The sequence below is a fragment of the Triturus cristatus genome, chromosome 1_2 (genome assembly GCF_964204655.1).
Source record: "Triturus cristatus chromosome 1_2, aTriCri1.1, whole genome shotgun sequence".
NCBI classification, from domain to species: Eukaryota; Metazoa; Chordata; class Amphibia; order Caudata; family Salamandridae; genus Triturus; species Triturus cristatus.
Window position 1 is genome coordinate 745,566,740 of NC_140580.1, and position 25,606 is coordinate 745,592,345.

Below are 25,606 nucleotides of genomic sequence, written 5' to 3' on the forward strand. Positions count from 1 at the left end.
TCGGGGGTGGGCACGCTAAAGTACTGCTTTGAAGAGGCAGTGCTGTATCTGGCTAGATATAAAAGAAGCAACCGAACAGCAATATTTCTCCCGAAGTGCTAATGAAAGCTACAGAGTAAGGTCACATGTAAGAGGGTCTGTCCTTATGGGAGGTAACAACAGGAGAGAGGGAGGTACTAAGGAGGGACCACTCAGCCTATTGACAAATCAAAAGCCATAATTTACAAAGGACGGTAAGAGGAGCCAACTGTAAAGATGGGTGGAACATGGGCGAAGCTTAATGCCCATATCTTCAATACTGCATGTCGAAGAGACAACGCAAGCGCTGCCTAGGCGAGACCTAAATACACTTATTTTTTTTAACTCATATTTAGCATTCAAATAGAGAGTACTTATCTTGTGAGTAGCAGCAACAAAAGAAGTATGAGAGCTGCGTATTCCTAGGTTACAGACTATTAGAATGTTTTAAAGTTCTAAATGTATTCTATTGTTGCTGTTGCGAGTGGAGCAATAAAAGAGGTTGTGCATAATGTTAACCTCCGTGCCTTGAAGTAAAGTTGAGAACAGTTTTTGCTACAGATTTTCCAATGTCTTTGAAAGCCTTGCTGTCTGGATGCTTTCACTGGAGAGCACCACAACTTATTTCCCTCTGGCTTTATTTGTTCTATTCTGACCTTTTGCTAAGTCTTTTTGACTGACACTATAACTTTATTTCATTAGTCAGGGTTCCGAAGCATATATGCACCAACTTGTTCAACCGTATATCCTTAATTTCTTTTACAAATGTCCAAAAGCCTTGTAGGATAGGTTTCTTTAACAGTATGTTTCTGATACCTTACATTGGCCAGTTTCTGCATAAACAACTCAAACCATTTGTTGACGTCATGCTTTGGATTACTCACCATGTCTTCAGATAGAGAATACAAGAGATTATCGAAAGCACTAAAAGATTTGGGGCATCAGGACAGCCTTATTTTCTTAATATAAACTAATTTGTCACAATCCTTCAGACTCCAGCTTGTGGCAGAATCCTCACTAACTCAACCATTTAGTATAACATTTGAAATAAAGCACCAAGAGTCTGATGAGTCAGTCACAGCCAGCTCTTAAGCAACTGCCACTTTCAGAACTCTACTTCAGAGTAGCTGTTATGGAATATCTCACATCATTAGACAGCTTACATAAAACTAAAACTTTAACTAACCTCTTGCTCCACTTCATCCACTGTGGATTAGTTTTGAATTGTGTTTACGACATCTAAAGTACATGGAGGGAGTCCTGCTAATCGTCAAATGTGATGAAAGGCGGTAGGCATTTTTTACCTGTTCCAGTTCAATGTTTAATCCTGGCCAACACAATATCTTACTTAGAAGCTTTATTAAACCTATCATCCTGTTCATCTCAGAGTGATATTAAGAGCAGTTTTTATGTTCTTAAGAAAAATGTCCACCACCTTGGAGCACAACTGAATGCCATTATCATTCAATACTACTTTTGGTACAACTCTTCTAAACTTTCCTTCAAAGCACCTTGGGACAGCAACCAAAGCTGTATCAGCCCACACGATATTATTGGCCTGAGAAAAAACATCAATAGCAATTAATGAATAAGATGTAAAACCTTCTGCTCTCAGTGACCCCATATTAACTGCCACCTCTACCCAAGGACGACTGGGCAAATCCCTACAGACATTGGTGCTAACCTGTTCTTCCGTATATTGTCACTACTGAACATTCGCCGCAATTTCTCACACATCTCTTCACTTCCAGGTCCATACCTGGCCACCGGAAGTCATCTTGAATATGTTTCTTCATTTTTACAACACCAGTACTACCCAAAACAACTTCCGATGCATGAATTTTGGCACTGCATATCAATCCTATTTCCTTCAACAGATGGAGAGGAGTTGATTTAATATGAATTCATTGGACATCACTGGTACATCCTAAATATTTCTCTATAAAAGCGAGAACAAAGCACAGTACTGTAAGTAAGATGTGCCTCCACTTGCACATTGGCTCTAGGTCAAGAACATCGTACACAAATATAAAGGCTGATAAATTTGTGTCTTACACTGAGATATGTTCTTAGAGTAATGGAGTACTGTTTGCTGGGACCTCTTCCTTTAAGTGTAAAATTCATTAATCAAGCAAAAAAGGCCAGGAAAAATGCTGGTTTCAATAAGTAATTGGGGCTGGGAGCCACAATTCACTATTTCCCTTTCTACTAGAGGAATACTGTCAATATAGAACTGATATTTTATTTTTAACTTGTTTGTGAGAATCTTATCCTCAGGAAGAGCAGTTTTTCATTTATTTGGAATCTTTTCCATATAACTGGTCTTTGCTATGGTTGACATCAGTTTCTTTACCACCATTACAATTTGTGACAGCAATCTAGAAATGAATGTATATAAAGTGGGTACAGATAATAAGGTGCTTACAACGTCCAATATAAATACTTCCTGCCACACAGGAGTGTGGCAGAAGCCTCATTCACCAGGTCAGGCTCATTCACCAATCTCTCCAGTTAATACCGCAGACCAAAAGCCTCAAACACCGCCCAAAGAATGCTGAAGGAACACCACAAGTAGAGGGCATAGCCACAAGCCACTATGTGCACCGCCTTCAGTGATAGGCATGAGAGCTGTGCACCACAATCTCTGAAATATTATGAAAATACGAAGAATGATACTATGGGCACCGCCTTCAGTGATAGACATGAGACCTGTGTACCAAATAATCTCTAAAAGATAATGAAAATACGAAGAATGATACTTTCAGAAGACCTGATCATTTTTATCTGAACAGCGGAAAATGACAAATATAGACACTCACTTTAGTATGGAAACTTAACAGCCACGGGTTGAAGCAGCAAGATTGTTTAGTACAACAATATGGAAAAAACACAGACACCCTGATTGTATCTACTTATGGCAGAGTAAGAAGTTAGGATTAAAATGGTGATTTTTAATATTTTAGCACAGCGTTATCAATTCAGTTCCCAATTCATTGTCTCTTTGAAAATATGCCGATAAATCCAAATTGGTTGAATCCTAAACTCAAAAGACTCTTCTAGGGCAATTCGCTGTGGGAGCATCACAGTTTCATCTTTCATCCAGGTGTCATTCTAGCCGAATTCCCCGCTCACAGTATGTTACTTAATCTCTTGTCTCTTTGAGGAGACAAACCCACTACCCTTCATTTTACTATTCATTTTCATAGTAAGGGTCCCTTTGTCCTTGGTGGTTAATCCCTCCCTTCACCCTCCTGTGCTTTGATTCAAAGAACATCATTCCTTTAAAAGTACCATGGACATATATGTCAACTCACCAAGATGTAATTTGACTCATAGTCTCTATTTAACAAGTCAAGTTCTACCTCCACTGCCTTCCATCTACTGCTCCAACCACTTAATCCTTAGCTTCCACCTGTGTGTGCGTTCACCATCTCTGACATTTGAAAACACTCAAATGCAACTTTTCATTTTATATTCTTTTATTAAAAAGAAATCTAAAATACAGTAAATAAATTCCTGATTGTATGCAACATACTTCTTCATATGTGCTACAATATTTATTTTTTACAGTAACACTACCACCACTGGTAAAAAAATAGTGTTGGGGCGCATGTGACAGAGGACAATTTTGAGACCAAATATTACTTCTGAAGAACAAGACCATATTGAACGAAGTGGTCCAATCAAGAAATTGATTACTCTGTTGAAGAACATTTAGATACAGGTACTTAAATATGGACTCCAGCAAAAACTTCATTTATTGCAGTTAGCTTCTTTATGTGCCCATATTAAACACATCAACTTATTTTCTTCATGATAGATAGCAATAGGTAAAGTTGTAAGATGTCAGACTTTATGATAAATAACCTATCACAACTTGAATGTATAGCCGGATATCGAAGTTATACATCCATCAGCTTCAATTGAGAATTCCTTTGAAGTTTGGTTCTTCACACTGAGGCAGTGCGATCTGATGATTCAATAATTTGTCAATGATGTTGATTTCTGCATCTCGTTCGTCAATGCTCTCAAAGGGTGTCCATGACATGTCATGCTGAAGCTTAAAGGCACCAAGAAACTCATGAGGGCAACTAGCTCCCCAGTCCTATGAAAAAAATATATACAGGTCAATAGTGCTCATGCTTCACCTACCATTTATTTTTTATTATTGGATTAAGGGCTACATTACAAACAATTTGTTTCAAAGTTGAATACACCAACCTTTATGTAATCTCCACAGCATCCCTTAATTAAGAGTCATTGTGTTCTGTATTCCATTTCAATATACCACTTACCTTTGTAACTCAGACTCCTAGTTGGAAAATTGAAATGAAGGGATAAGTATGCAATGAACGACAAGACCCTCGTAGCTCGGGTTTCTGGATTTCATGTGTAACATCATTAAAGCTCACTGGAAGAAAATCTAGATTTTCCATACACATTGATATTCACAGATGTTTCATGCACTTAATGCTTAGGTTCTCTTGGAGGAAAAGTGTATCAAAGCAGTCCAAGTAAGTTATTGATGAGAACTAGTTTGAATAGAACCTGATCCTGTGATAGAAACTATTTTTCCAGCACCCAAAACAGAGATATGTGCCTTTTTGCAGGCAGAAGGTTGCATCCAAGCAAGCAGTTGTAATATGATCCCTCACATAGAGCCAGAGCAAGGGAAAGAGGCAGCAAGTAATAATTAAAATGACTGTTAAGCCGCAATTCGTTTTTTTTGCCTTCTCCTTTCCTGTGAATTACTGCAGTATGCAAAACGCCTTCCTCAGTGCTGGTAATGTTTCTATGCTGAGTTCTATACATGTGGAGCACCAAGGAGAGACCAACCTAAAGAAGAGACCTAGGGGAGTGGTCTGATGCTGCTCTTACTGTAAGAGGCTTTGGCTGACCATATATCAGTTTTAGGTTGTGCTTAATAGACAGAGCATGTGCTGAAAGTTGCGACAGGCATATTGTTGCTTACCAAGAACATACATGGGCTTGAAGCCCGACCATTACTTACCACTGGTTGGCTCTCCGGTCACTCTATCTGCCTGCATTCTATGCGCCTCCCATAGAGCATTGTCTCTTCACCATTTATTTTGATTGGCTGGCGTCACTGCTCCTACCGTTCGCTTTCAAGCACTACTTTTTAGGTCTCGCTGAGACAGCGAAAGCTGTCTCTTTGAGACATTTTGTAAGTGGGCTTTCAAAAGTGCTACCCACATGGTTTTGCTGGCCTAGGGCTTGAGTGCACGATGGCGTGCACGTGCACAGCTGCTCCTCTGCTCCTTGCATTCCCCCCTCCCTTCTCACCCAGCCCTTTGATGCTCTGCTCGATTACTTTCACTTTCGCCGCTTTGATGTTTGATCGCAAATGCGATCACTTCCGCTTGGCATAGCCTGTACTTGTTCTCTTTGTCCTCACATATGCTCTTCCCTCTATGTTTTTCTCTCTGGTCTCACATGTGCTATTCCCTCTGTATTTTCACTCTGCCCTCACATGTGCTTTTCCCTCTCCATTTTTCTCTCTTTCCTCAGACATGCTATTCCCTCTGTATTTGTCTCTCTTCCCTCACATGTACTCTTCCCTCTGCATTTTTTCTCTATGCTCTCACATGTGCTCTTCGCTCTGTATTTTTTTCTCTGCCCTCGCATGTGTTCTTCTCTCTATATTTTTCTCTCTGCTCTCACATGCTCTCTTCCCTCTATGTTTTTATCTCCGGTCTAACATGCGCCCTACCCTCTGTATTTTTCGCTTTGCTCTCACATGAGCTCTTCCCTCTCTATTTTTCTCTCCTCCCTCACATGGACTCTTCCCTCTGTATTTTTCTCTCTGCCCTCACGTGCTTTTCCCTCTGTATTTTTCTCTCTGCCCTTACATACTCTTCCCTGTATGTTTAAGTCTTTGCCCTCAAGTGCACTCTTCCCTCTGATCACATGCATACACAACTATGCACACATACAAACACTCACATGCATTTACACACACATATGAACATATACAAATACACACAGACATGCATAAACATATGCATATACATGCACACCAACACACCAACCCCACATACACATATAAACAAGCACGCACACCAACATACTCAAACACATATACATACACACAAACATGCATACACAGACATAGGTATACACACAAACATATGTGTACACATCCATGAAGACAAATGAACACAATGACACACCCATACTTGCACACCAACACACACATGCATACACAAACATATACACATAAAAACACACACACATGCATACACACACAGATATATACATATAGAAACACACACTATGCACACACACGCATCTCCCGTACTGTCTCAGGGGAAGAGTCGGTGTCAGCTGTTTCCTAGAGGGAGATCTCGCATGAGACAGTAAGACACAGAGACATGTGGCGGTGGGGAGAGACAGACATGCCTCCCTTTAATTGTGTTGTTGCAAGATGGTGACTATCTTCTGCCACTGGTGCATTCAGATAAGCGGCAGGAAGTTCGTCGGACACATGCACTGGTTTCAATTTCGAGAAAGTGGGGTGAACGTTTCACAGATCGGGAGTGTGTGTCAACATGTGTTTCTCCTTCACGGCAAGGCCAATCAGTACGTTTTGTTTAACCGTGTGGTCATGAATCCTTTAATTGCAAAAGTGAGCGGGTATGGATGTAAACAAAAATGTAACACTAATACCACATTTTCTGTCACTCTTGTGAACAGGTTTGCTGTGAATGTATGAATGAGAATGGCGTTTTAGAATACGTTGCATGGAAAAGGATCTACATGGTGTATACGTGTTTTTGGGTGTTTTTTTATTTTTTTATAATTTATTTTTTAATGCATGGTTAACGTCATGATATACCGGATTCGGATGCTTCATTGCAGATCAGTTGTTTGGTCCGTGGTTATTTACGAGTTTGGAAAATACTTTTGTATTGTTTCGATTCTTTTTGTCTCTGCCCTATCTCTTGGCTGCGTCCTTACTCTCTCCCATCTTCTCTCTCCACCTCTTTGCTACATGTTCTCTCGTAATGTTTTCATTTTCCCCAACTCTCCTCTTTACTCTCTCTAATTCTTTTTTTGCTCCTTTTCTGTCTCTGTCCCTTCTCTCCTCTTTCTCTCCCCACCTGTCCCTTCTCTAACCCCACTCCTCTTCCTCTGCCCGCCCGCCCATCCCTCTCTCTCGCAGTACTGCAGCATAGGCAGCACCAGGTCTCTGATGCCTTCTCAGTGTTGGCCCTGGGGGTGGAGGAGGTAAGTCAGCCCCCCAAGTGAATCCCATTATCAACAGATAGTAAACCTCTATTTACCAACAAGTACGGAGCGGTCTCGGGTGACGGCTGATGCGAACAGTGATCTGCTCTTGGCCCCGGCAGGGCCTGTGGGGTGGGGGCGTTACCTTACACTAGGAGAGGAAGTAAAAGTGATATACTCCCCTCCCCCCCACTCTACCACTGTCTCTCCTCACCCTCCACCTCTCTCTCTCCTCCACTTCTGATTCCCTTCCAACTCGGTCTCTCCTTACCCTCCACCTCGGTCTCTCCTCACCCTCCACCTCGGTCTCTCCTCACCCTCCACCTCGGTCTCTCCTCACCCTCCACCTCCGTCTCTCCTCACCCTCCACCTCCGTCTCTCCTCACCCTCCACCTCCATCTCTCCTCACCCTCCACCTCCGTCTCTCCTCACCCTCCACCTCCGTCTCTCCTCACCCTCCAACTCTGTTTCTCCTCACCCTCCACCTCACCCTCCACGTGTCTCTCCTCACCCTCCACGTGTCTCTCCTCACCCTCCACGTCGCTCCTCACCCTCCACGTGTCTCTCCTCACCCTCCACACGTGTCTCTCCTCACCCTCCACACGTGTCTCTGATCACCCTCCACACGTGTCTCTGATCACCCTCCACACGTGTCTCTGCTCACCCTCCACACGTGTCTCTGCTCACCCTCCACATGTGTCTCTGCTCACCCTCCACATGTCTCTCCTCACCCTCCACACGTGTCTCTCCTCACCCTCCACACGTGTCTCTCGTCACCCTCCACATGTGTCTCTCCTCACCCTCCACACGTGTCTCTCCTCACCCTCCACACGTGTCTCTCCTCACCCTCCACACGTGTCTCTCCTCACCCTCCACACGTGTCTCTCCTCACCCTCCACACGTGTCTCTCCTCACCCTCCACACGTGTCTCTCCTCACCCTCCACACGTGTCTCTCCTCACCCTCCATGTGTCTCTCCTCACCCTCCACGTGTCTCTCCTCACCCTCCACGTGTCTCTCCTCACCCTCCACGTGTCTCTCCTCACCCTCCACGTGTCTCTCCTCACCCTCCACGTGTCTCTCCTCACCCTCCACGTGTCTCTCCTCACCCTCCACGTGTCTCTCCTCACCCTCCACGTGTCTCTCCTCACCCTCCACACGTGTCTCTCCTCACCCTCCACACGTGTCTCTCCTCACCCTCCACACGTGTCTCTCCTCACCCTCCACACGTGTCTCTCCTCACCCTCCACACGTGTCTCTCCTCACCCTCCACACGTGTCTCCTCCTCACCCTCCACGTGTCTCTCCTCACCCTCCACACGTGTCTCTCCTCACCCTCCATATGTCTCTCCTCACCCTCCACGTGTCTCTCCTCACCCTCCACGTGTCTCTCCTCACCCTCCACGTGTCTCTCGTCACCCTCCACGTGTCTCTCGTCACCCTCCACGTGTCTCTCGTCACCCTCCACGTGTCTCTCCTCACCCTCCACGTGTCTCTCCTCACCCTCCACGTGTCTCTCCTCACCCTCCACGTGTCTCTCCTCACCCTCCATGTCTCTCCTCACCCTCCACACGTGTCTCTCCTCACCCTCCACACGTGTCTCTCCTCACCCTCCACACGTGTCTCTGATCACCCTCCACACGTGTCTCTCCTCACCCTCCACACGTGTCTCTCCTCACCCTCCACGTGTCTCCTCACCCTCCATGTCTCTCCTCACCCTCCATGTCTCTCCTCACCCTCCATGTCTCTCCTCACCCTCCATGTCTCTCCTCACCCTCCACGTGTCTCTCCTCACCCTCCACGTGTCTCTCCTCACCCTCCACACGTGTCTCTCCTCACCCTCCACACGTGTCTCTCCTCACCCTCCACACGTGTCTCTCCTCACCCTCCACACGTCTCTCCTCACCCTCCACACGTCTCTCCACACCCTCCACACGTGTCTCTCCACACCCTTCACACGTGTCTCTCCTCACCCTCCACACGTGTCTCTCCTCACCCTCCACACGTGTCTCCTCACCCTCCGCCTCACCCTCCACATGTGTCTCCTCCTCACCCTCCACATGTGTCTCCTCCTCACCCTCCACAGGTGTCTCCTCCTCACCCTCCACAGGTGTCTCCTCCTCACCCTCCACAGGTGTCTCCTCCTCACCCTCCACAGGTGTCTCCTCCTCACCCTCCACAGGTGTCTCCTCCTCACGCTCCACATGTGTCTCTCCTCACCCTCCACACGTGTCTCTCCTCACCCTCCACACGTGTCTCTCCTCACCCTCCACACGTGTCTCTCCTCACCCTCCACACGTGTCTCTCCTCACCCTCCACATGTGTCTCTCCTCACCCTCCACGTGTCTCCTCCTCACCCTCCACACGTGTCTCTCCTCACCCTCCACACGTGTCTCTCCTCACCCTCCACACGTGTCTCTCCTCACCCTCCACACGTGTCTCTCCTCACCCTCCATGTGTCTCTCCTCACCCTCCACGTGTCTCTGCTGCACGCCTCACACTGCTGCACGCCACACACTGCTGCACGCCTCACACTGCTGCACGCCTCACACTGCTGCACGCCTCACACTGCTGCACGCCACACACTGCTGCATGCCGCTGCACGCCAAACACTGCTGCACGCCTCACACTGCTGCACGCCACACACTGCTGCACGCCACACACTGCTGCACGCCGCACACTGCTGCACGCCGCACACTGCTGCACGCCGCACACTGCTGCACGCCACACACTGCTACACGAAACATTGCTGCACGCCACACACTGCTGCACGGCACACACTGATGCAACCGACACACTGCTTCACGCCACACACTGCTGCACACTGCTGCATTACTCACTGCTGCATGCTGCACGACACTGCTGCACACAGCACACTGCTGCACGCCGCACACTGCTGCACGCCGCTGCACGCCACAGTGCTGCATGCCTCACACTGCTACACGAAACACTGCTGCACGCACCACACTGCTGCACGCCGCACACTGCTGCACGCCGCTGCACGTCACAGTGCTGCATGCCTCACACTGCTACACGAAACACTGCTGCATGCCGCACACTGCTACACGCCGCACACAGCTGCACGCCGCACACTGCTGCACGCCGCACACTGCTGCACGCCGCACACTGCACACTGCTTTTATGCGTGTTTATGCTACTGACATTGTAAATGACAATGCCTTTTATTTGTTTTAAAACCAAAACATAAATAAAAGGCATTGTAATTTTACAATGCCAATAGCTCAAACTCTTATAAATGCGAGACCTATTGCATTGCAAATGCTTGTTTATTTTGTGTTCAGCACTCCATGAGAATTCATGCGTTTTCAAGCAGTCTCCCTCATGTACTTCTTTGCCCCTAGACTTCGTGTTGCTCTCTATCGTCTGTGTGCTTCTCCTTACCCCCACCCCTCTTGTTGTACTCACCCGTGTACATCTCCACATTGTTTCCTATATCCACTGTGTTGCTTCCCCCACCTGCACCCTCCTCTTCCCCATTGTTACTTCCCTCACCCTGCCCTTTGTGTTGCTTCTGCCCCAACTTTTACCCCCCAGCGTGTTGCTTCCACATCCTGTATTGCTTTCGCATCCCCAAGCCCTCCGCAGTGTTGACTTGAGGTTCCATGTTGCTTCTGCCTCTCATTGCTTCCACTTCCCCACCAACTTTTAAGAAAACAAAAAATGCTTGGCACATTTGATTTTCCTTATTGTTTACTATGCAAACTGGATTGGGAACTAAAAGGAAAAATAAGCGCCAACACTATTTTGTAGGCACGTGTAACTAAACAATTAAGCTGGTTGCTGCGACAGAGGCTTTTTTAGTTTTTAAAACTTTGCAGCATAGTTAAAAACCATTGGCAAAGCTAATCGGTGCCAATGCTAGTTCAACTTGAGTCTATTGGTGTGCTCCGAGATTTATTATAACTAATGTGCTCTGGTGTTCTATGTACACATTACAGAACTGAGCCGTTGTAAAAAAAGAGAATGTGGGCACAAGAGGATGATATTTATTTCATAGTTTATCATATGAACGAACTGTTCAGATGTGAAAGACATAAATGGATTGAACCTTACAATCTGGATTGATCCACATGCACTATCAGTATGTTCGATTCATCAATATTATTCAAATCTGTATCTCTAAAGTCAGTGTTTCTATGACGAAAACACACACATCGTGTCCTCACGATTTCCATTTTGGGAGATAACCATGGGAAACTTAGTGTGAGAGTGAAGAAAGGCACATTTTATTCTACTACATCCCTCCATGGACACCACACAGTTTTTCATACATCCTGGAAAAATACACACTGTTCAATTTTATATATGTGATAGAATACGTAAACACTGAAAGCACTCCATTTCACAAATTAGAAAAACACCTCTGTAGTTCACAAAAAATAAACACTGAAAAAATTAACCACTATTCGTTACACCCACATATGTTTCTGCTTTTCAAAAAATGTCATAACCCCAAGTCCCCCTCTTCGCTCTCCCACAAATGCACTCAGGGTTCCACTTGACAGCACAATCTGCCATTCAATTTGTACTCTCATCAGGTTATGGGTTTCTCACATTGCTTTTCTGCAACTGAGCCTTTTTCAAGGAGTCCTTACAATTGCTTTTAACGTACAATTGGGCACATAGTATAAACAATGCCACACCATGCATGTTTCACCTTAAATAGTGGGTAAATCAGAGTGAGCTTCAAATAGGTGACTCATGGACATGGCTTTTCAAACAATATTTCTCAGTAGCTTATTTTATATTATGTGTGTGTATTGTGTAGGCGCAGATTCAGACATCAGTGTAAAATTGTAGTCATCATTAGGTATTCAGCTCCTAACAAATATTTAATTAGATTGGTGTTGCACAGCTTTTTCACAACATTAACATGTGCAGGTATAGTCTGACATCAATGGAATATGATATTCACTAAAATGTGCAGAATGCTTTCTATGGGAAAAAAAGCTTTTTTGGCAAATTCATAAAGGTTCTAGCGCAACGAAATTTAATTAGGGGTACCAAACATCTCATTTTTAAAAGCAATATCTCATTGCTTCTTTGCAGAACCATTAACGGGGGGGGATTTTATAGTTGCAAAGGGGATTTTCGCACACAAATTCTGCAAATATTGCGGAATTTACATGTTTAGAAATCTAAAAGTTCAGTTGGATTTGGGGCATTCTTGTTTGGATCTATCTGTAAATTGTGGTGAGCCCATCATTTTCCAGACGTTTTCCACGTAGGAAATGCTTACAAATTTACTCCGGGCAAGGGTCCGTGTATTTTAATCTTTTCATAAGAAAAGGGAGTTTCAAAAGTCGTTGACTTGTAGGGAATGGTTGAGTTTACTCAGCAGGGTCATATTTCCCCCATATAAGATACAAAAAACATAAGTTTACAGTGTAATCGCAAATTTGTGTTACATTTCTGCATCTGAAACAACCTTGTTTTTTAAATGTCATTTAATTCGGTGTACAATACAAATAGTGGGAAGTAAACTAAAATTAAATAAAGAAATACATTTTTATCTCATTACCATATATGTTCCTTCAGTAGTTCTCGAGCAGGACTGACGCCCTGCATAAGTTACAGAAGAATTTATGTAAAAACCAACAGAAAAGCTACCAAAAGATGGACAACTTGGAAGTCAAAGGCACAATGTCCACCGAGTCCTTTCCCTCCCTCAAATGGGGGAGCGCATCCCGATGTTAAAGGCAGAGTTGAGCCCTTGACTTTTGAAGTGAAAATAAAATAAAATAAAATGAGAGAGGTGACTGTACGGGAGAACGCACCGTCTTGTGGTGTGGTAGCTGAGGGAGTGGGATCGTAATGGGAGGGGAGGAAAAAAGAGAAGAGGGCCCATTGAGCAGATGGTGCTAAATGTTGAGAGAAGTTGGGGGGTTAATGCCGCCTTGTTCGAGAGGTGCCTGGATAGGGAAGTATGAAAACCCCACAAACTCAAAAGCATGGAAGGAAGGAAAAAGTGACAAAGGGCATGGGAGAGGGCAGAGAGGTACTTGAGGGCAAAGTGTGCAGGGATGGTAGTATTGGTAGCAAATGCAAATCAGTCACCACTTTACCGAAGGTTCATCTCGCAGAGTAGACCATGAATTAACTTTAAGAGTCTCTTGTATACGTCAGCAAAGTCACCCCTTTTTTCACATTAGGAAAGGTGTCTGGGGACACAATCTCCTTCGGTACCCCACATTGCCAAATTTTAGGATGTGTTGCAGCAATCACAGACATCTTTGGGAGGTTGGTGTCTTGTTTACGTCTGACAGGACCACTCTATTTCACCACTACAACGCCAGTTCCTGTGGAAATTCGGCAGACGTCCAAGTCTCTTCAAACAACTCAGTTTGCTTGGATCTCATGTTGACCACTGTTGGGTGCTCCTCCACTACACAGCCAATTTCTGCAGCTTCTCCCAGAATTGTGCCTACTCCTGCCACCCACACATTTAATCTTTTCAAAGGGGTATAAATACTTTCTCTGTAAAGACAATCTTGCAATACAAACTATTGCTTGTGGGTTACCTGTAATTTTACATAATATAACCACCTTGGTTTTTAAGAGGTTCAAACTCAGATCAAGCTGACTGAAATTATTTCTACCCCTTTCTAGTTGCTTTTGAAGGCCTTTGGAAATTAAGGAGATTAAGGATGTGTTGGCCACAAAAATAAAAACAATAAGTACAGCTCCAACTTAGAGTCAAATTGATTCCCTCATTTGCATGGGGTCATGCCCCAAAAGATAGCACTGGCGCTACATGTGCAATGTGCACACACGCCCGTTGGGCTCCCATGGCACTATCTATATAGGGCCCCAGGTGAAAGCCTCTTTTGGACAATTCCAAAATCTTAGAGTGGGCTTACAGCCCAAATATTGCTCGCCAATGGTTGGCTTTATGTCACTATTACTTACTTGCTTCTTATTCAAAGTCTTGCCTTCTTTCTCTTGTGTTTGTTCCTCCAGTGAAGCATAGTCTCTTTACTATTTACTGCCCTTTTTGCTGGCTGAATTGCATCTTTCCAATGCTCATATTTAGGAAATAACTTTTTTTCATTTAAAAACACTCAATGAGAGTGCATGTGTTTTACAGCTCTTTTGCTCGTGTGCTTCTTCCCCTAAATACACACTCCCAAACGTTCCATTTGGCTCTCTAATCCCTCACTTGCTCTCACCATTGTGTATTGTTATTCCTGTCAATAGCACTTCTTGCTCCTCCTTTTTTCTCCCACCTTGGCTTTTTATAATTAAACTTAAACCTATGCCCGCTCGCCATTGCTTCCCCTAATCTGCTTCTCCATTGTGCCCCAAACCTTTTTACACTAGCTTCCATTTGCTGTCCAGCTCCTCCGTTTTCCGAAATGTGCTTTTGCACAAGTGAAAGTTATTTGTTTTTTACCGCTACAAGTGGCGCCTGCCATTTTGGATCAGTAAATAAAAAAAATAACCTGGCACCTGTGCCATTCAGTAGTTAGTAGTAGTTGTGTTCAGGGAATATCATGGCTTTTTTTTACGATGTATTTAATTTTCACCCACACTGCACGGAGGAGTTGGGCGTAGGGCCTGGCCGGCATCAGGCTCTTTGCCCAGCTGATGCTGCAAATGGTCTTCATCACAGGCCGGGCCCTGTGGCCAACCTGCTGCAGGGGCTGAACACCACTGGCACACAGCTCTCAGCCATGCACTGCAGGACGGCACACATGGCCTGGTCTGTGCCGAGACCCTGCACGCCATTTTGTAGCAGATGATGGGCACAGAATGCGGCCCTGCACCCTACTTCTAACATTCCAAGCAAAAGTCAAACAATCATGTTACTTGTTGGCTGTACTTGTCCTTTTTTTGTTTTTTTTCCTAACACTTGCAAATCAGCAGCAACTCAAGTGTCAAGCACAATATGGTCGTCAGAGCTGATTTGCGAGTTTTAGGATGACCAGAAAAAATAAAAAGAATAAGCCCTAACCCAGCCATTCACATTTTATAAATAAAAACTCAAAATGTGATTGACATGATTCAAGAATTGTGACTCGCGAGTTAAAACGGCAGAGATATTCAAAACTACTAACACTTTAATGCTCTCTCTGAAACTTTTTAAGAGCCTCAAAAACTAGTTACAGGATTTACATTAAACAAAACAAAGCTTGCTTTCAGAGTAAAGTTTTACTTTCATGCCAAGTTAGGTGTAAATCCATTTAACTGTTTTTGCTATACCTTTCAGCACAATTCCCTATGGGAGCTTAAACGTGAAATCATGGCTTTTTCATACCCCATTAACTTCCCCTCTATGGACAATCTTCAAGAAACTGGGAATAATTAAAGGTAGACGACTCAGTAAGCAGTGTCGTGCAAATCCATCCCGGGCGTTAAAAGTTATAGGCAATTCAAAAAAATGCCTTTTTGATGGAAACAATATCTCAAACATAACTATACAGTGACCAAATATATTCACTTAAAAACATTGTTAAAGACCAGTTATAGTGATGAAACAATTTGAAAAAAACTCTGAAATGCTCCAGTTATGGTTACCTCCGCCCAGTTATAGTGATGAAATAATCCAAAAAAAGCCTCTGAAACGCTCCAATTATGGTGATCTCCGCAAACCTTAGCTTGCACCGCTTCCATGTAAACTACCTTACACACCACCAATTGCAATGCTCATTGCGTTTTTTTTGTAAACATAACTGATCTTTAACTGTAGTTTTAAGTGAAATTCATTTTTTCTTTAGTCTTTTAACATACATAAAGGTATTATGAACTATAGCTTAATGTTAGCTGTGTTTTAAAAAAATGAAAATGTAGAAATGTTTACAGGTGGGGGTGTGGATGTATGTGGGAGGGTGGTATTGAATGATAATGTCTCTGTATCATGTTGAAGCCTACCCTCGTGCTGCCTGGCCTTCAACTGTATGCAGCAGAGGTTGACTCCAAGGCCTGGCCACAAGCCAGGCCCTGCGTAAACCCACATTGTGGCTTATGAATGTGCACTGCACAACAGATGTTTGTTGCAGGCATTCAAGCTCCCAGACGGCCAACTGACAGCTGTACATGCAGTTTGCAAGTTCCACCTCCTTCTAACCCTCCAGACCCCCTCCTCCCATGAGATCTGCATGAAAGGTGTTCTTCTAGCAACATAAAATTACCTGGACATAGCAAAAAAAAACTAAACAAGTAAATTGCTGATAAATTTAAATTTAGCGCATATGTGCGCGTGTCAAAGTTATTTATGACCCCCTTGATGGTACTGTATGAAACTCAATATATCAGAAGTTATGGCATAGCACCTAAGCTATTAGCAAATAATTTTTTGCAACCCCACTCTCCCTTTAGCTTTCCCCCAACTTCCCTCCCATCTCCCCCCTACCTGATCTAACTGAAACCACAGATTCCTGCACTGGGCTTACCTTGTTAACAAGCAGCACAATTTCATACAAATTAATTAAACACCAAATAAGCTATCTGCAAACTAAGATTTTTGATGCCCCTTAAGATCTGCCCCCACTTGTTGGATTTGCGTAATACTCAAAATATCAGGAGTAAGCTAAAAGTTTGCAAAATGTTAGCGGATCTTTGAAACAGTGCTAAAATTATTAGCAAATATATATATATATATTTTTACCCACCCCGTAATTTTGCCCCACCCTTTGTTTGATGTGCATGAAACCTGTTGAATCTTACATTAGGCTTAACTGTTGTGTTTTTGCACCCTCCTCAATGGCTCTGCTACCCCGTAATTTTGCCCCACCCTTTTTAGGTCTCGCGAGCCAAAGGCTCGAAGAGACATTTTATATGTGGGATTTTCAAAGTGCTACCCACAGTCTTTTGGCTGGCCTAAACCTTGAGTGCACAATCACATGCACGTGCACAGCTGCTCCTCTGCTCATTGCATTCCCCCCTCCCTTCTCACCCAGCCCTTTGATGCTCTGCTCGATTACTTTCACACGCGCGCAGCGCCATGTGTCTTTCCTCCGTAGCACGCGAGCGATCGTAATCTCGATCACTTTCACTTTCGCGGCCGCGTCATTGCCAAAGCTTGTTTTTCCATTTAAAGCACTGGTTGTACTGGACTCTCTGAGCCAAACAGGAGCCCTCTCACCTCCCCCCACCTCCAGAGCCCTAAAGGTCAGCGCTGCTCGTTCCCCAGCAACAAAAACGGCCCCACCCGCAGTGAAACCGCCTCCCACCCTGCCAGCCCCCGGGAAAACGCTTGGCATTCGTCAAATCCTGGCCTGCTAGTGGGAGACAAATGACGAAAAAGCTCAAGTAATAAAAACATGATAAATTGAATGTTTTTCCTATGTTAATGTTGCAATTTAAGTAGAGTGGAATACGCCTTAAACATGCAGCACACACGTTTTATTTAGGCTTATTCTTCCCAATGCACCAGTGAGTCTGTTTTCATTGCATTGTGTGTTTGCAAGTATATTTGGACCTTAATTTCCGCCCGCTTGGCCGGTTTTTGGTTCATCTCGCGGCTACATCGAGTTTTGTAATCGTATTGGTTTTGAGAGGTCTACCTGACTTTAAGCTGAGCTTAAACAAAACAAGAAAATCGAAAATCTATTGAGGGGTTTGATAATGTTCCCTTCAGAACATCGTTTTACATTGTTCTGAATTCCAGCTGAAGCAATCCTGTATGAAATACGAGAACCCGCCAAATTATTAAAAAAGTTTTTTTTTTTTTAAAACCAGAGCGCACTGTTCGAGGTCCCGCATAATAAGAGCAGATTACTAAAATCAACGACCTTGTAACTTCAAACACACTCTGCCAGTACAGTAAGTGATTCGGTGGCTGCCAATTACCTCCACAATATTAAATCAGCTACTAAACCAGCGGTTCACTAGGTACCGCGGGGGAGAGATTTGAAAGGGTAGGCACATATTTTATGTTCTCTTGGCGTCCATAACCTTGTATCTTACATGGGTGTACCTTGGAGCAGAACTATTTGCAGGGGTTTGGCTCCTTTTCCTTACTTTTACTTTTAATTCTCGTTAGGACTAAATCGTCAGGCTGTTACCCCTTTTCAGTACAGCGCCAGGACTCATCTCTTACTTCCAGCATGGGGCTATTTTTGCTGTATTTGAGAAGGAAAATCCTTTAAGATTAGATCGGTGTTCGAGGAGTGTTAGCGGTCACTCTGTGGGTTGCATTTTGGCAGGAGTCCCTCTTTGCAGGGCCGTTTCTAGGTGTTTTGCCACCCTAGGCGAGAATTGAAAAATGCCGTCCCCCCCTCCCTTTTACTACCATCACTCTCTCCCCCTGTCATCCAGGCTCGAAGAATTGATGCATTAGATCACAAAATGTGCCTCGTTATGCTGCATAATTTGCCTTTTTTATAACCATAATTTAGCCAACTCTCCGCATAATTTGGTTCCCCCTGCGGCTTCATTTCAAGTGGCCCCGAATATAAATAACACCAACAATCAAGGGGCACATGGCAAACAGCTGAGTAGGTTAACCGCTTGCTGCAGAGATCTGGAGTGTTAGCTGGTCACAAATTGAAATATTTGCACAGTCTACTCAGCCTTTTATCTTTCCAAGTTAAAAAGGAGTGCAATATTGACCTATTATGTAAGCCCCGAGGCACAATTTAATTAGCGATGTATATTTTGTAAGTGGGCGTATAGAGCGTAAACGCAGCCGCAGAACATCACAGCACGGTACAATAGTTGTCTGGGTACTTTTGAGTGGTAAATCATATAGAGCTGCCAAACTGACTCTAGAACCAGGTGGATTGAAGAGTCTCGCTATATGATTTTATTCACGCAGGTCAAGAATCACACGCTTCATATCTAGCTGCCTCTGATATGTCTCACATAAATCGTGACAAACAACCCCAAGAGCTAAAGCACAGGAGTCAGAGCACAATGTGAACTTGTTTTTATTGCAGGTTAGAAAATAAATTATGGCTATTCGTCTTTTTTTCACTATTTCCAGACCATAATAAGACCGGAACCTGTATTTTGGGGTGAAAAAACAAAAAACTAATTTCAGATTAACGTGATGGAAAAAATAAGCCTCTTGGTCCCATATATGTTTTTATGTGTGGCGTGCTATTAGCCACCTGTTTGCACTGCTTAAAAACAAATGAAATTCGTGTATTATAAAGCAATTACCTGACACGGTTATTTTATTTCCTAGGCACCAGAGCAGCCGACACAAATAGTCTGCCCCCCTGCGCCGAGAGAGAGGTTGGTGTGACGTGCGAGACGTAGTCACCGTCAATGGCTTATGCATAAAGCACCGCTCGGGGACTGGCCAAAAATGATGCCCAGGGCCGTCATTGGTAGAGCTTTTGCACGCTACAAGATTAACGGCCCTAGGGACCCACACACTGGTACTGCTGACCCGCTCCACACACCACTATGCTAGGGTGCGCTGCGCAGCATGTACAAGCAGGCGCGCTTGCACGCACATACAAGTGCTTTTGCCTGACCATGAGGCAAAAAAGTTTCATAGTGCATAACTTTTTATGATGCAGCCCATCTCTGAATGACTTTTTGTGAATCTAGGCCCGGATTCCTTACTGCTTATACAGATTGAGTCTCCCAATAAGTTGCAGTGATCTACGACATGGATTCTGGGAAGAAATTCTGTTTGACACTTTAAGAAAGAGCTTATTGTGCTGTATGTTGTGCTCCTTTCCGCTTTATCTCTGATGATCCCCTTTATCTCCACTTCTCCACGTTTTTCTTTCTAATTTACTTTCCCATTTGTCACTTGAAACACTGCAAAGTGTTCCTTGCAAACTTAGTGATGTTATTTAAAATGCAATGTATTTGTAGATTTTCTTACTTTTTTTACGTTCACTTACATGTGTACTCTCTTCCATGTGTCTGCACGAGAATGGTGACATTATTTATACTGCTTGTAAAGGTTATGAAATGGGTTCCCTATGGCTTCTTTACAATGCTGAAATTATAAAAATGAAAAGAAGGATAACATGCGTAAAGGACTTCACCTGCTTCTTCTGTGAAATGAATACAGGGCATTATATGCATGCACAAATAAATAAATAAATTCCCCCTTTTGCCGCCCTAGTCTTGCCTAATGGTAGAAACGGCCCTGCCTCTTTGGAGTCTAAAAAGGGCAGTAAAGGAATCAGTGTGTAACTTGTTAACTAGACATTAAATGAAGCGCTTCCTCACATCCAATCATGTTCGTCTGAACGCAAGGTTGACGGCGGCATTTATTTCCCGTTTAAAGTTGACTTGTCTAGTTATCAGCAGCTGCTGTTATGCTTCAATGTGTCCTCTTATTCTACCTCTCATAAAGGGATGCCCAATGCGTTGGTACACTGTGATGTGCTTATATTGTCTCGTGAGGAGCTGTGTCAGCGGAATCATCTATGCTATTGTATTTTGTGTATCTGGCACCGACAAGATGTGTGTATGCCATTTGTTTAAAATAATTTTTTTTTTTAAATACAAAGAAGGGTTTAAAAAAATAAAAAGGGATGCCCGTTTCTGACATCACAACCAAACATTTTAGCAAAACACTGTGTCTTCTGGTAATGGAGCCTGTGTTGTCAACCACTAGAATTCGGACAATCGGCAATCCCTGCCAGTCAGTGCACGTCAGCGCTATGGATTGTACTATTCCATGCTGTGGTGAAAATATCCGTGCTGCCCTGTTGTTTTTATTGAATTTCATGCACAGATTTTGTACTAGACGGGGAAAGAGAGCGACACAATCGGTGTACTAAAACTGAGTACACAAGGCTGGCCCTGCTCCTGATAAACTTCGCTATCTGTAGCCGACCTCTGAAAGGAAATCCCATTCTTTTCCGGTGAAATGAGGCACCCTCTGGGCTTTTCTTCGCCCACCTCATTCATTCTGGCTGTGCGTTCCATATAAGGGTCTACACCTGCCACTTTTTTCCATCTTCCTATAGGCCCCAGAGTCCAATTTCCCTTACAACAGAGGCATGTTGGTATACATGGGACGCTTCCCCATTCAAACATGGTTCAGGATCGTACAACCAGCTGACTAGCTTGGGCCATGGGTGGGGGAACGCATTGCTGAAGCACACAACTCCTCTCCGCCCGCCCCACGGACCTCCTGGTCAGGTGGTACTGTACCGTGCAATAAAGAAATCACGGCCAAGAAGTGTATGTAATACAGGCCACTCGTACGGATAGGTAGCTCCACTTCTGAGGAAGAACAGCTGCCTCCCCCCATTGACCAAACCATCCACATATTAATCTAGTGCCTTTTTTGTTCATTTGTTTTTGAACAGCTGGAGAAGTAATGAACATTTTCCGCCGAAGATTCTGTTTTCCAAGACCAACGTTTCTAGCGATTGAAGACTGCTTGGCATCTGTGACTCATTGTATTTGTCAGTGGCAGTAGCAACATTGATTCTAAACCAGCATTGCACTTTTGCATGTTCTGGAATCTGTTCAAGAATGTATCTTTGCTCTTCTTTCCAATCTCTTTGCCTTGTGTGTACGTGAGTAGTGAGTATGTGCCCCGTTCCCTTATTATTTGGAATGCGGTCAAGATCAGGGACGTAGTCATAAATAGTGCAGCAGGTGCAGTGCACCAGGGCCAAGAGATACCCCCCCCCCACAGAGCCCTAATTATTCCTGTATGTTATTACCCAGTCAGCAGTGAGAAGGCCTATTTTTGTTGCCTGCACTCTCGTCTTGAAAGCAGTTGCAGTTAACCACTCTGTGCTAATGATTTGCAATGTTGTGCATGTTCGTTTAAACTTCATTTTTTCTTCTCTACAATATTAGTGGTCTAACTGGCGTTTTACTCACCTCAGTGGATTTATTCCTTATTGTGCGTTATTGACTTCTTTTTGCCTAATGTCCTTTGGCGGCTTGTGTATTTTCTGGGTCACAATTACTTTATGTTGCAACAAATGACCTTCATGCCCCCATATGGTAGTATTTGAATATTCATTGATAAGGGTAAGTTATTCACATGTGGTGCTGGGCATGAGTAGGGTAACTTGGTTTGCAATCTTCTGGGCTCGTGTAGGCATATAGACTAGACACTTCACATTCACCCTTGTTCACGGTGTTGCGCTGGTCTCTGAACTGTTTTCTGTGTTAGAACCAAAACTCACCTAATTTAGTTTATTTTCTGTTCTGGTGTACAAATGCACTTTTTAGGCTTTAGTCAGATTGTTGTGGTCTGCCATTTTTAGGTCTCGCCTGACCCAGTGCATGCGCTGGTCTGGCGAGACTTCTCGAGAGGGCTCCAAAAAGTGCTACCAGGCCAGCCTAGAGCTACAGTGCATGTGCGCGCGCGCCGCGCTTTACCGTTATTACTTTCACTTGCGCGGCCGCTTTGCATACCCAATAGGTCTCGCTTTTGGGACCTTATAAGTATTTAGTTATGCAACTGTTGCATGGCTAAACACTTATAAGGTCCCAAAGGCGAGACCTATTGGCTATGCCAATGCTTGTTTTTAATGTGCATGAGACCTGTTGATTCTTAAAATAGCCTTAACTGGTGTATTTTTGGGCCCTCCTCAATGGTGCTCCACAAAACTTGCCTTACCAGAAGACTATGCTAAATGACAGCCAAATACCATGGGCATTTATCAAACACTACCACAATTATAAGCAAATTATCAAATTTTTGACTCCTTTTTTAGGTCTCGCGAGCCAAAGGCTCGAAGAGACATTTTATATGTGGGCTTCTCAAAGTGCTGCCGTGGACTAAAGCTACAGTGGACGTGAACGTGCACGCGCGCAGCGCCATGTGTCTTTCCTCCGTAGCGATCGTAATCACTCACTTTCGCGGGCTCCTCTGTTGCTGACATTCCCCCCTCCCTTCTCGCCCAGCCCTCCTTGTCACCTCGGCTTGTTTATAGCACGAACTCGACCCGAACGAAGGTCGAAGATAAAAAGCGCTTTTACGCGAGCACCAGTTACAGTACACAAGGACACATTCATTTTTTGCAGGCATGGGGAGATTAAGTGATTTGCCCAGGATCACAGGATGTTGAGCCGACGCCGAGACTCGAATCTAGCCGCCCCCTCCCCCGACACGCAGTTCCAAAGCAGGCAGTTCTGGCCATTCATTACGCCATCTCTTCGTCTGTCCCCGGCGATTTAACCCAATTTCTGTCTCTTAATCATCGCTTCTTTCCTCTTATGTATATCACAACCTATTTTTTTTTTGTGGCTCAATCTGTTCTCGTCTGTCCCTACCTGGTCTTATGCACACTGTTTTTTTCCCATCCGTGCCTGAGACTGTTTCCCTCACGTGCTAACCACTTCTACACATCACCGCCGCTCTCCTTTTCTAAAACGTCTCGCTCCCCGGAACTTTTTCACTGACTGTCAAAAGGGAAAGAAATTGAAAGTGTCTGGTAGAATAAGGCAATGGACTAGATTACGTATGAGGAGAGCATGCCCCTCGTCACCCTGTCTCTCCGGCATTATATCCCATCGAGACTGTCAGCTGTCACTCCCCCACGACACCCCTCAGCTTATCTGTTTATAAAAGCGTCTGCGAGAAGGGACAGCAGGTGCGTGCGTCTGTGTAATCGCGCGCACTTTACCCATGATCACCCGCGGAGGGCGCGCGCGACTCGCTCAAACAAAACGGCTTGATGCATTAACTTTTCCATTGTGTGTGACTACTGACCGCGGCGCGGGTTCAAATCCCAGGATAGTTTTAGGCAATGAGCCCTGTCTGCTAGGGGTGGCTGCTTGGTGGGTCTGAAGGAAAATGTTAGGCACTCGTAAAAATTTAGGTCACAGGGTCGAAATGAGAGTACAAGTTAATATTTACCGATCTGCTGCACACTGCTGCATTACTCACTGCTGCATGCTGCACAACACTGCTGCACGCAGCACACTGCTGCACGCCGCACACTGCTGCACGCCGCTGCACGCCACACAGTGCTGCATGCCTCACACTGCTACACGAAACACTGCTGCACGCCACACGCTGCTGCACGCCGCACACTGCTGCACGCCACACACTGCTGCACGTCACACACTGCTGCACACCGCACACTGCTGCACGCCTCACACTGCTGCACGCCGCACACTGCTGCACGCCGCACACTGCTGCACGCCGCACACTGCTGCACGCCGCACACTGCTGCACGCCGCACACTGCTTTTATGCGAGTTTATGCTACTGACATTGTAAATGACAATGCCTTTTATTTGTTTTAAAACCAAAACATAAATAAAAGGCATTGTAATTTTACAATGCCAATAGCTCAAACTCTTATAAATGCGAGACCTATTGCATTGCAAATGCTTGTTTATAATTGCATCTCTCCTTGGCTGATAGGCACAAATGAAAAGAAAAAAGAAATAAGGGTATGCTAAGCATGCAAGTGTCTCTTAAATTTCATGTAAATTCGTCAAATAGTGCAAAAGTTATAGGCAAATTAGAATACTCCTTTTCAACTGTTTTAATATCTCTAAATGTTTATACTTCCAGGCCATCCCAAATTTATATTCACACACATTTTCCAAAACTACTGAGCAGATTCAAACCATACCAATCAAAGGCAACTCCACAAATACACTTCTATGCCAAGTTTTGTGTAATTCCGTTCAGCAATTTTTCTGTAGTGGAGAACAAGGATTCTTAGTGGAGCTAAAATAGAAAACGCAGTTTTTTTGGTTCACCCTTTCCCTCCCACCGAGATGGATGCCACCGAACTTGCCATGCCAACCTATTTCTGATAAAACTTTTTCCCCCCCAGAATTGTTTGTGGATTTGAACAGGACAAAAATTATGAGCAAAAAAAGGGCTTTTCAATGGAATATATATCTTGGACCTCTGATCTCGTAAGAGATTAAAATATATTTTTCTGACATAAATTACTCTGTTTAGGCAAAGGGTCCAGGAACTGTCCACAGACGATAAATATGTAAACATTGTCATTCAAAGCCAAACCTACCCATAAACCGGGTACTGGGATAGTGTCACAAGATACATTTTCCATGACATTTCCATAAGATCTATAAATGGAACTTTGCTGAAAATCACGTCATCTGCTTGGTAGGCAAGGCTTCAGGTTATTACCAACCAGTACAGAAGACACTTTATAATTCATGGTTATTGCTGAAGTAAACTGTACACAATGGGCTCTAGGGACAGGGAAAAGGAGAAGGTAATGCCCAAAGGCCTCCTTATCCTCCCAAATCATATCCTTCAACTTTGCCCAGCAGGCCCTGGAGGGAATGGGTTTAGAAGCATGGCTTGTTCGAAGGCGATGACCTGTCATGCTGAGACCGTTCAGCATGGTCAAAGACCACTGATGCACACACGAGGTAGCCGGATTGAGCCTTGCACCAAGATCACATTGGTTAATGCCTTGCTTAAGAGTGTGCCAGGCAGGTCCCA

General features: G+C 44.3%; 1 protein-coding gene across 1 annotated transcript in view; it reads right to left on the minus strand.

Annotated features, from left to right (window-relative positions):
* Positions 1-3,479: 3,479 nt before the first annotated feature.
* C1_2H1orf50 (chromosome 1_2 C1orf50 homolog) overlaps positions 3,480-25,606 on the minus strand; it is a 94,495-nt gene continuing 72,368 nt past the window's right edge. The window contains exon 5 of the mRNA XM_085608662.1: positions 3,480-4,123. Within this exon, the coding sequence (XP_085464788.1) occupies positions 3,938-4,123 (186 nt within the window). The 3' untranslated portion in view covers positions 3,480-3,937. The remainder of the gene's footprint in view (positions 4,124-25,606) is intronic.